This window comes from Chiloscyllium punctatum, chromosome 18 (assembly GCF_047496795.1).
Source record: "Chiloscyllium punctatum isolate Juve2018m chromosome 18, sChiPun1.3, whole genome shotgun sequence".
NCBI lineage: Eukaryota > Metazoa > Chordata > Chondrichthyes > Orectolobiformes > Hemiscylliidae > Chiloscyllium > Chiloscyllium punctatum.
This window is the reverse complement of record NC_092756.1, coordinates 77681429-77693644: the sequence shown is the minus strand read 5'-3', so window position 1 is coordinate 77693644 and position 12216 is coordinate 77681429. Positions and strand designations below refer to the sequence as shown.

General features: G+C 44.8%; 1 protein-coding gene across 6 annotated transcripts in view; it reads right to left on the bottom strand.

The window, feature by feature from the left end:
- triobpb (TRIO and F-actin binding protein b) overlaps positions 1–12216 on the bottom strand; it is a 373748-nt gene that overhangs the window by 291863 nt on the left and 69669 nt on the right. For all 6 annotated transcript variants that reach the window (XM_072588503.1, XM_072588505.1, XM_072588506.1 and 3 more), the window contains one exon: positions 10030–10165. In XM_072588503.1, the coding sequence (XP_072444604.1) occupies positions 10030–10165 (136 nt within the window). The remainder of the gene's footprint in view (positions 1–10029; positions 10166–12216) is intronic.

Below are 12216 nucleotides of genomic sequence, written 5' to 3'. Positions count from 1 at the left end.
CTGGATGTAGGTTTGCTCGCTGAGCTGGAAGGTTCGTTTTCAGACGTTTCGTCACCATACTAGGTAACATCTACAGTGAGCCTCTGAATGAAGTACCAGTGGTTTAGACCACTTTCTATTTATATGTTTGACTTTCCTCGGGTTGGTGATGTCATTTCCTGTGGTGACATCATTTCTTCTGGTGATGTCATTTCCTGTTCTTTTCCTCAGGGGGTGGGTAAATGGGATCCAAGTCAATGTGTTTGTTGATACAGTTCCGATTGGAGTGCCATGCTTCTAGGAATTCTCGTGCGTGTCTCTGTCTGGCTTGTCCTGGGATGGATGTGTTGTCCCATTTGAAGTGGTGTCCTTCCTCATCCGTATGTAAGGATACTAGCGAGAGAGGGTCATATCGTTTTGTGGCTAGTTGACATTCATGTATCCTGGTGGATAGTTTACTGCCTGTTTATCCAATGTAGTATTACCTTCTTGCATGGTGTTTTGTAAGTGACATTAATTTTGCTTGTTTCAGATTTTCCTCTGCTCTGCATAGTTCCTCTGTGTTGCAGTGTGTGTTGGCTCGTTGAAATAATGTTCTGATGCAGCTCTGTTTGTGAATGTTGAGATGATTGGTTTTGTAGTTCAATATTTGGTCCATATGTGTTGTTTGCCTGTAGATGCTGGTTTGAAGTTCCCCATTGGCTGTTTGCTGTACTGTGACATCTAGGAATGGCAGTTTGTTGTTGTTCACCTCCTCTTTAGTGAAGTTTATGCCAGTAAGGGTATAATTGATGGTCTTGAAGGTTTCTTCTAATTTGTTTTCTTTAGTGATGACAAAGGTGTCATCCATGTAGCTGACCCAAATTTTGGGCTGGATAGTTGGCAGAGCTGTTTGTTCGAGTCTCTACATTACTGCCTCTGCTAAGAACCCTGATATAAGAGATCCTATGGGTGTGCGCTGGTTTGTCTGTAGGTTTTGCTGTTGAAGGTGAAGTGTGTGGTAAGGCATAGGTCCATTAGCTTGACGATACTTTCCTTGCTGATGAAGTTGGTGTCGTTTGGTGCTTGTGTCTTTGGTTCTTCTAATAGTGTAGTCAGTGTTTCCTTGGCCAGGTTGATGTTGATCAATGTGAACAGGGCTGTTACGTCAAAGGAGGCCATTATTTCATCCTTTTCTACCTTGGTGTCTTTGATGGTCTTCAGGAATTCTTGGGTGGAGTGGATGGAGTGGTGTGAGTCTTCGACTAAATGTTTTAGTCCTTGGCCAATCTGTAAGTTGCTGTTCCAGGTAGTGAGACTATGGGTCTGAGGGGGGGCTCCTGGTTTGTGAACTTTGGGTAATCCGTAGAAGTGTGGTGTGTTGGGTCTGTCTGGTTGCATTTTTTGAAAGTCGGTCTTATTTATGTCTTTAGATTTCTTACATTTTTGAGTAGGGCTGTGATTCGGTTCTCTAGTTGTGGGGTCGGATCTATCGCCACTTGTTGGTAAGTGTTGGTATCTGCAAGTAGTGCATTTGCTTTCTCAATGTAGTCTCTTTGACTTAAGATGACTGTCAAGCGTCCTTTGTCTGCAGGTAGGAAAACAATGTTTTTATCTTTTTTTTAGGCTTTTTAGTGCTTTCCTTTCTTGTGTACTACAAGTGTGTTTCCTTCCTTTTTCCTGCTTAATGCTGGTGCGACTGACTGTCTGAACATTTGCTGGGTTTCTTCTGTGAGTTGGTTGTCTTTCAGTGTTGTTTCTAATGCTGCTAAGAAAGCTTTCTTGTCCACATCCAGGAGTTGTAATTTAAACCTCTTATTAAGACGGCTTTATCAGTGTTCGGTCAGGTAGGTTTTTTTTAATCCATGCTTCTGTGTTGTCAGTGTTCTTATTTTGTGTAAGTTCCTCTAGTTTTTTCTGTAGGTCTAATTTTTTTCATTTTCGGTCTGAAAACAAACCTTCCAGTTCAGTGAGCAAACCTACATCCAGAACCTCAACCTAAGCTACAAATCTTCTCAAAACTCACTAAGGCAAACAAGATTTTGGGCAAATCAATGTCTAGATAATATTGGTCTTTGAGACATCAAATGTGTAGGAATGAAGATCAATCCTTGAAATTCAAGCTAAGCTATCCTCTTACATAGGAGTCATGGTGAGATACGTGGATTTACAGACTTCATCTGGATGAGGTTGGTCAAGAGATTCAAAACATCTAACTATATGACACCTTATCCCTCACCTCTTTTGAGACCATCCTCAAAACCAACCCTTTTGACTACAGCTAATAATCTTCTTGTATGCCTATTTCTTGAATGTCGTCTGATTTTGTGTGAAGCACCATGGGATGTTATACTTCATTAATAAATGATATATAAATGATATTTACTGGTGTTACACACTGAGTCCAGTTTTAAAGTAGATCCCCGGTTATTCACGTGCCATCTTCCTTCTCCAGACTTTACTGAATGGCCTAATGCACACCCTGGGCATTATACATCTGTAGAACATGGGACACAAACCTTCTTACACAAAGTGGTTGAGGGTGTCCCTGGAGTGTCAGAGACTGAGGGTTGACCTTATAGAGGCTTATAAAATAATGAGGGGTATGGATGGGGTGAATAACCAAGGTCTTTTCCAACTTTCAGCAAGTTGGAAAAAGATTTCTCGATTGGTCTGAAAGGGAATATTGTCAACAATGACACTTCCTTATCTCTCTGACCTCCGACCTTCTCCCAAATTAACCGTTATTAGGCATTTTTGACCCCACCGAATGAGGTGAGATAGAAGTCCTTGCAGACCATCTGTGGCTCCTACCTCAACAGACTTCACTTGCCATCGCAGCAAAACCCCTTAGAATTAGTGGGAGTATAATAATGCTTTTAATGAAACATTCATGAGTGATGTCTGCTTCCTATCTGCAGTTTATATGTTCTGACCTACTGGCCCTCTGAGAGAAAGCATTTTTCTCATCTTTGTTTTAAACGGGAGATGCCTATTTTTAAACCATGTTGTCCATGTAAGCACAGGGTTGAGACATAGGGTTACTGAATATTTTTAAGGTGGAAATTGACATTCATTGCTACCAGTTTGGGTTCAGTTCATTCAGCTCCTGACGGAATACTGCACAATTGCCTGGATGAGGACAGCTTCAAGATCGGAGTACAATCAGATCCTGATTGGACAGACTGATGAGCCGAGTGACAAATTGAGTTCATTTTAGATCAATGTGAGGTGTTGACTTTTGGAAAGGCAAATCAGGGTAGCACTTAACGGTAAGGTCCTGGGGAATGTTGCTGAACAAAGAAACCTTGGGAGTGCAGGTTCATAGTTCCTTGAAAGTAGGGAAGCAAATAGATAGGAAAGTGAAGAAGGCGTTTGGTATGCTTGCCTTTATTGATCAGTGCACTGAGTATAGGAGTTGGGACGTCATGTTACGGCTGTACAGAACATTGGTTAGACCACTTTTGGAATACTACATTCAATTCTGGCCTCTCTGTTATAGGAACGATGTTATGAAACTTGAAAGGGTTCAGAAAAGATTTGCAAGAATGTTGCCAGAGTTGAAGGGTTTGAGCTATAGGGAGAGGCTGAATAGGCTGCAGTTATTTTCCCTGGAGTGTCAGAGACTGAGGGGTGACCTTATAGAGATTTATAAAATATGGAGGGGCGTGGACAGGGTGAATAGCCAAGGTCTTTTCCCCGGGATAGGGAGTCCAAAACTAGAGGGCATAGGTTTAAGGCAAGAGGGGTAAGATTTAAAAGGGGCCTAAGGGGTAACTTTTCACACAGAGGTTGGTGCATGTATGGAATGAGTTGCAAGACAAAGTGGGGGAATCTGGCACAATTACAACATTTAAAAGGCATCTGGATGGGTATGTGAATAGGTAGAGTTCAGAGGGATATGAATCAAATGCTGGCAGAAAAGACTAGATTAATTTAGGATAACTGGTCGGCCTGGATGAGTTGGACCACGGGTATGTTTCCATGCTGTACAGCTCTATGACTGTAAGATAACACTCAAGAAACTCCACATCATGGTGGTGGGGATCTAGAACTCACTATCTCAAGGGGCAATAGACAGAAATCATGACAAACACAAAGTGCTTAGATATGCAATCGCAGTCTTCTGAACTGTAGGACTACAGATCTAGAGTTGGAAAATGGGATGATGCTGGAAGGTTCCTAATCAGCTGGTCCAGTCACAATGGACTAGCTGGCCTCTTTCTGCGCTGTAAAATTCTATGATTCTGTGAACATCCATGCAACAGACTTTGTTTTACAAAAGATGCTTTTAATTTTTATTCCAAATCATCACTTTTACCAGGAGAAAGTGAGGACTGCAGATGTCTAGAGATCAGAGTCGAGAACATGGTGCTGGAAAAGCACAGCAGGTCAGGCAGCATCCGAGGAGCAGGAGAATCAATGTTTCAGGCATAAGCCCTTCAACAGGAATGAGGCTTGTCTGCCGGGGAGGCTGAGAGATAAGTGGGGGGGGGGGGGGGGTTTGCTGAGAAAGCGATAGGTAGATGAAGGTGAGGGAGAAGGTGCTAGGTCAGAGAGGAGGGTGGAACGGTTAGATGGGAAAGGTGATTGACAGGTCAGGAGGGGGATGCCGAGTTAGATGCTTGGGACTGGGATAAGGTGGGGGGAGGGGAAATGAGGAAACTGGTGAAATCCACATTGATCCTGTGTGGTTGCAGGGTCCCAAGGCAGAATATGAGGCATTATTCCTCCAGAGTGGTTAGGGTTCGGCAATGAAGGAGGCCCAGGACCTGCATGTCCTTAACTGCGTGGGAGGGGGAGTTGAAGTGTTCAGCCATGGAGCAGTGGGGTTGGTTGGTGCGGGTGTCCCAGAGATGTTCTCTGAAACGATCCGTAAGTAGGCGTCCTGTCTCCCCGATGTAGAGAAGACCACATCAGGTTCAAGAGATGCAGTAAATGACATTGGTAGAGGTACAGGTAAATTTCTGAGATGTGGAAGGATCCCTTGAGGCCTTGGACAGAGGTGAGAGGAGTGGTGTGGGCACAGATTTTGCACTTCCTGCGGTGGCAGGGGCATATGCCAGGAGTAGGGTATGTGCAGGTGGGGGCATGGACCACGTTGTCCCAACCAGTACCCTTTCTCTGACACCTTCATCTGCCTGGCTGAACTGGTCGTCACCCTTAATAACTTCGCCTTCCAACCCTCCCATTTCCACCAAACCAAAGGGGTAGCAATAGGCACCCACACAGGACCCAGCTATGCCTGCCTCTTTGTCGGGTATGTGGAACAGTTACATTGGCACCACCTCCCACTTGTTCCTCCGCTACATCCATGAATGTATTGGCACCGCCTTGTGCTCCCACAAGAAGGTTGAATAGTTCATCCACTTCACAAACACCTTTCACTCCAACCTCAACTTCACCTGGACCATCTCCCTCCCCTTCCTGGACATCTCCATCTCCATCACCAGCAACCAACTAATCACAGACATGTACTACAAGACCACTAACTCCCACAGCTACCTAGATTACACCTCCTCCCACCCTACCTCCTGTAAATACACCATCCTTTATTCCCAACTCCTCTGCCTCCATTGCATCTGTTCCCAGGATGACCAATTCCATCTTGGAAAATCCCAGATGGCCTCCTACTTCCATGATCGCAACTTCCCTTCCCATGTGAGCAACAATGCCCTCCAGTGCACCTCCTCCACTTACCGCACCACTGCCCTTGAACCCCACCCCTTCCAATGCGTCAAGGACAGAACCTCCCTAGTCCTCACCTGCCACCCCACCAACCTCCGCATACATCACATCATCCTCTGCCACTTCTGCCACCTACAAACGGACCCCACCACCAGAGACATTTTTCCTACCCAATTCCTATCAGCATTTCAGAGAGACCATTCCCTCTATGACCCCCTCATCAGGTCCACGTCCCCCACTGGCACACACTCTACTCCCGGCACATGCCCCTGCCACCACAGGAAGTGCAAAACCTGTGCCCACGCCACTCCCCTCACCTCTGTCCAAGGCCCCAAAGGATCCTTCCACATATAACAGAAATTTACCTGTACTTCCACCAATGTCATCTACTGTATCCATTGCACCCGAGTGGTCTCTTCTACACTGGGGAGACAATACGCCTAATTGTGGATTGTTTCAGAGAACATCCCTGGGACATCCGTACCAACCAACCCCACCACCCCGTGGCTGAACACTTTAACTCCCCCCTCCTACTCAGTCAAGAACATGCAGGTCCTGGACCTCCTCCATCGCCATCCGACGCTTGGAGAAAGAACGCCTCATATTCCACCTTGGGACCCTGCAACCTCACAGGATCAATGTGGATTTCAACAGTTTCCTCATCTCCCCTTTCCCCACATTATCCCAATCCCAAGCCTCCAGCTTGGCACCGCTTTCCTGACCTGTCCATCAACTTTTCCATTTATCCATTCCATCCTCTCCGACTATCACCATATCCCTCACCTCCATCTACCTATTGCTTTCTCAGCTACCTTCCGCCTCCAACACCACCCACTCCCATTTTCTCCTAGCCCCCCCCCGGCACACAAGCCTCATTCCTGATGAAGGGCTTATGCCCGAAATGTTGATTCTCCTGCTCCTCAGATGCTGCCTGACGTCACTTTTACCACCCAATACCTACTTTGAATTCCCAGTCAGTTGTTATTTGCCTTTAAAATCTTATGCTGGCATGATAACTGTTAATAACCATCTTCGGACATCTTTGTCATCCTTTCAAAAACATTGAAGGCACGTACGTGAAGAAGGAACTTCCTCGGGGCCGCCCCCTACTCCCATCTCAGCTTCACCAGATGCCTTAAAATTTAATCCAACGTTCTGCAGAGATTGACAGCTGCATCTTGCAATGTGGTCTCACAGCTAAGTGCCCAAACAGGATGCAAGAAGGAGTAAGCTTAAGATTTTGCTGGAGTGCTGCGGGTTCGAAGCAGCGGATGTGTACTGCCTGCAGGATTTTCCTGGGGCAGGCTATTTTGATGTGACTTTCACCAGTTACTAGCGGCATACCGCAAGGGTCGGTGTTGGGTCCACTGCTGTTCATCATTTTTATAAATGACCTGGGTGAGAGCTTAGAAGGGTGGGTTAGTAAGTTTGTGGACGACACTAAGATTGGTGGAGTTGTGGATAGTGACGAAGGATGTAGTAGGTTGCAGAGAGACATAGATAGGATGCAGAGTTGGGCAGAGAGGTGACAAATGGAGTTTAATGTGGACAAGTGTGAGGTGATATACTTTGGCCGGAGTAATCGGAATGCAAAGTACTGGGCTAATGGTAGGATTCTTGGGAGTGCAGATAAGCAAAGCGATCTCGGTGTCCATGTACACAGATCCCTGAAAGTTGCCACCCAGATTGACAGGGTTGTTAAGAAGGCGTACAGTGTTTTGGCCTTTATTAATAGAGGGATTGAGTTCCGGAACCAGGAGGTTATGCTGCAGCTGTACAAAGCTCTGGTATGACCACACTTGGAGTATTGTGTACAGTTCTGGTCACCACATTATAAGAAGGATGTGGAAGCTTTGGAAAGGGTGCAGAGGAGATTTACTAGGATGTTGCCTGGTTTGGAAGGAATGTCTTATGAGGAAAGGCTGAGGGCCTTGAGGCTGTTCTCGTTAGAGAGAAGGTTGAGAGGTGACTTAATAGAGACATACAAGATAATCAGTGGGTTAGATAGAGTGGACAGGGAGAGCCTTTTTCCAAGTATGGGGACGGCAAACACGAGGGGACACAACTTTAAAGTGAGGGGAGATAGGTATAAAACAGATGTCAGAGGTAGTTTCTTTACTCAGAGAGTAGTAAGGGTATGGAATGCTTTGCCTGCAATCGGTAGTAGATTCGCCAACTTTAAGTGCATTTAAGTCGTCATTGACAGGCAAATGGACGTACATGGAATAGTGTAGGTGGGATGGCCTTCAGATTAGTATGACAGGGCGGCGCAACATCGAGGGCCAAAGGGCCTGTACTGCACTGTAATGTTCTATGTTCTATGTAAGCTGGAGAAGAACAGGATTGCAGCTGAGCTGAAGGGGATTCAGCCCAAACTGCAGCAAGCCTAAAGAAGGGGTTGTCCACAGACTGTGTCAGGACAGATTAACTGACTCCACAATCTTATCCCAGTCCCAGCTGCCCTTTATAATTCGGCTGGCCTTATCCCAGGCTCACTGAGGTGAACTGTTCTCTTACTCAATCAAGGAATTTCAGTGTCACTGACAAGGCTTGCATTTGTTGCCAATCCCTAAATGACTTTCACAGACATGGTAGTGGTGAGCTACATTCTTGAATTGATGCAGTTTTTGGAGTGTAGGGGCAGCCATGGCGCTGTTAGGGAGAGAGCTCCAGAGCAGGAATGGGGATACATTTCAAAGTCAGGATTGAGAGAGACTTGGACAGGAATTTGCAGTTGTTGGTGTTTCCATGCATCTGCTTCCCCCGCCTGCAACACCCTCCCCCCCACCCACCCCCCCACAAACCAGATGGTAGAAGACGCAAGTCTGGAAGTTAAACGGAACTATCCCAGGTTTTCCCCCAACAGTATCTTGCAGATAGTATATACACTTCTACCCACTTTGCATTGTCACTGAGGGAGTGAATATTTAAGATGATGGATTAAGTCCCAATCAAGTGGGCTGCTCTGACTTGTAGGGTGTCAAATGTTTTGAACTGCATGCATCCAGGCCAGTGGCTGGACTAGAGGCCAGGCCTCTAACCTGCGCCCTGTAGATGGCAAACAGGCTTTGGGAGTCAGAGGTGAGTTATTTCTCACAGATCTGACCTGCTCTCGTAGTATTTATACGTCCGATCCAGTTATGTTTCAGGATGATCATAGTGGAAAATTCAGTGATGGTAAGGGAAGATAGTTAGATGCTTTTTTCTTGGATTGCCTGGCACTTGTGTGGTCTCAAGTATTACTTCCCACTTTTAAGCTCGCAACTATCTATTGTTTAGGCTTTGCTGCAAGCGTACACAGACTGCTTCAGTATCAGAGAACTTTTTCCAAGCATCAGTAAATATCCCCAGTTCTGATCTTATGATGGAAGAAAGGTCACTGAGGAAGCAAATGAACATGGTTGGGCCTAGGACACTCCTCTGAGGAATTCCTGCAATCAAATGTGGCCTCATATCATGGGCAGTCATTCTCACCTCACCTCCAGAGTTCACTTCTTTTCTCCATTACAAGAGTGTAAAATGAGGACTTTAGCACAGAGTCCCTGGCAAAACTCAAACTGAGCAGTAGCAAGCAGGTTGTTGCTGCACAAGTGGGTCAACAGCAATGTCAGTCACCGTGCTGATGTTCAACAGTACACTGACACAGATGGAAATGTGGTGGATTGCATATGTCATGTGTTTGTGTATGGGTCATTCTTCACAATTTTTCACATTGTTAGGCAAATACCAGTGTTGGAACAGTTTGACTCCATGTACAGAAAGTTGTGGAGCACAAGTGTTCAGTATTGCTGGAATGTTGAACGGGACAACAGCCTTTGTAGTATCCAATGCATTCAATCGTTCCTTGATGTCCCATGGAATGAATCAAATAGACTGGCATCTATGATTCTGGAGACCAAGTTGGATTATCCACTTCTGGCTACAGAAGCCTGCATTTGCTTCAGCCTAGTTTTTTTTTTACACTAACATGCTGGGCACGCCTATGGTTGTGGATGGGGATGTATGTGGAGCCCTGTCCACCACCATTCATGACTGGATGTGGCAGGACTGCAGAGATCACATCTGATCCATTGGATGTGGAATCACTTTGCATTCTCCATCGCATAGTGCTTCCATTATTTGAAATGCAAGTAGTCCTGTGATCTAGCATCACCAGGTTGGCCTCTCATGTTTAGTATGCCAGGAGAGGCTCCAGGCATGTCCTCCCGTATATCATAGTATCAGATTGTACACCCAGCTAAGATCAGCCAATTTGACATAAACGGTTAACAACATTTTGATTTTAAGTATTTGAATCCCCAACCATATTGATCTACGGAGCACATCAGAAAAACACCAAGCCTTTTTACCTTAAAAGCTGCAAACTCATCAGCTGTGACTCACCTCCTGCTGTTTAAACTTTCTCGGATAGATGTTACTTTTTCTCGATTCCTCAGTAAACCGTTGGGATGTTGCCAACTTTCTTCCCACTTTTCCCACATTGGCAGAGCTGAATTCTCGGTATGTGTCAGTGACTGGCCTGTTGGAAAAAGCTCATTACGACCTTAGTCACAGATACTGGTATTACAGTAGAATTAGCTCCCAAATTTGGTTTTCACATCATTTGCATTGGAACCACAGAAAGTGACACAAAAAGGGCAAGGGCACATTTGCTCCATCATGCCAGTGCTGTATCTTTAACAGAGCTACTGATCACAAACATTTCTGAAAAGAGAGATATCATTAAAGCTATTGGTTTAGCATGCCCTGGTGAAGGGCTTATCTCCAAAACGGTGACTGATCTGCTGTGCTTTTCCAGTGCCACACTTTGACTCTAGCATTCGTCGAGATAAATGCAAGAACATCAAATTTCAAACAATCACAACAAAATATTCTACTGGAGAAAAGGGCACTACCTGTTTGGAAAGATGACTCTGATTGACTCAGGCATTGCTAATGAAGCAAACAATGGGGAATTATAGACTCCCTAAACACCTAAGTAATTCAAAAAAAAAGTGCAAGGCTTAAATAAATTCCTTCTGTTTACAGAGAATGAGTTACTGTGTATGAATGTCCATCGCTAAGGGCAAGGCTAAATGAGCCATGAATCAAATTCAACTGTTTATCTTAAATTGGCTATTAAAGTACTTCCTGAAGAAGGGCTCATGCCCGAAATGTCGATTCTCCCGCTCCTTGGATGCTGCCTGACCTGCTGCACTTTTCCAGCAACACATTTTCAGTATTAAAGTAGTTATTAATGCATTCAGGCAATTGCCGCCTGTTTCCAGAAAGACACCTATCAGGAGACATTTAATTTTGGGTTTGTAAGTATGGGCTAGCATCAACAGCTGAAGGAACATGGTGTTTGATTCAATCACCTAGTCATTGAGAGCTATAGCTTACCTAACAGACATCTACTGACTCTGAAATTCGTACACAAAGTTACTCACCTATATGGTACGCAGAACTGACAGTGCTGTCCTGCGGTGGAAAATACCACTAACGTCACCACCGTGCTGCATGAAATGGCTTATTTTATCAAATTTTTTTAAATACCTCACCTTTCTAGAGTAATTAGAAGCAGACTAGTCACTTTTCAGTTCTGGTCCAGTGTGGGTTTTTGTGGTACACAGAAACAATGGAGAAAGTGAGAACTGCATGTGTGAGAGATCAGAGTCAAAAAGTGTGATGCTGGAAAAGCACAACCAGTCAGGCAGTATCCTAGGAGCAGGAGAGTCCACATTCTGAGCATAACTCCTGATGAAGAGCTTCTGCTCAAAACGTCGATTCTCCTGCTCCTCGGATGCTGCCTGACCAGCTGTACTTTTCCAGCACCACACTTTTTGACACAGAATACAATGACCATTGTCCCAGAGAATCGATTTGATGTATACTATTTCTGTATCAAAGCTGTAAGGAAATAAAATAGCAAGGGATCATTTTACAGCACTGCTGTTAATGCCAAATTTAGGACACAGAAGAAATGAATTTCAATGTGTTTACTAACCAATGAAGGTTTGTAATAGACAAGACTGGAGAAAATAATTAGCAGATATCTCACCTAGTATATCAAGGAAAGGCATTGTCTTACACCACTCTATATCAAAAGTGAATTTGATTGTGAGATGGAGCAGTCCAACACCTGATTAGCTCCAGACCCCAACATGAATGCAAAGGTGAATGTTGCCATGGTAACTCAAAGATCAAAAGGAGACTGCGTGGTGTATTTGGTAACATGCCTGCCTCTGAACCAGAAACTCTGGGCTCATGTCTCACCAAGGAGGTAATGATCAAGGAAGAAGAGTGTGTCGCTGAAAAGGAAAGCTGGAGAGTGTTCAGAAAAAACTCACCAGGATGTTGCTGGCTACGGAAAGTTTTGAGTTATGAAGAAAGGCTGAATAGGCTGGGAGTTTTTTCACTAGAGTGTAGGCGGTTAAGAGGCAACCTGATGAAGGTTTGTAAAATAATGAGGGGTATAGATAGGTGTTTTTTTTCCCCTCAGATGGGGGATTTCAAGACAAGGGGGCACATTTTAAAGGTGAGAGAAGAAAGATTTAAAAAAAACACAAGGGGAAATTTGTTTTTTACACA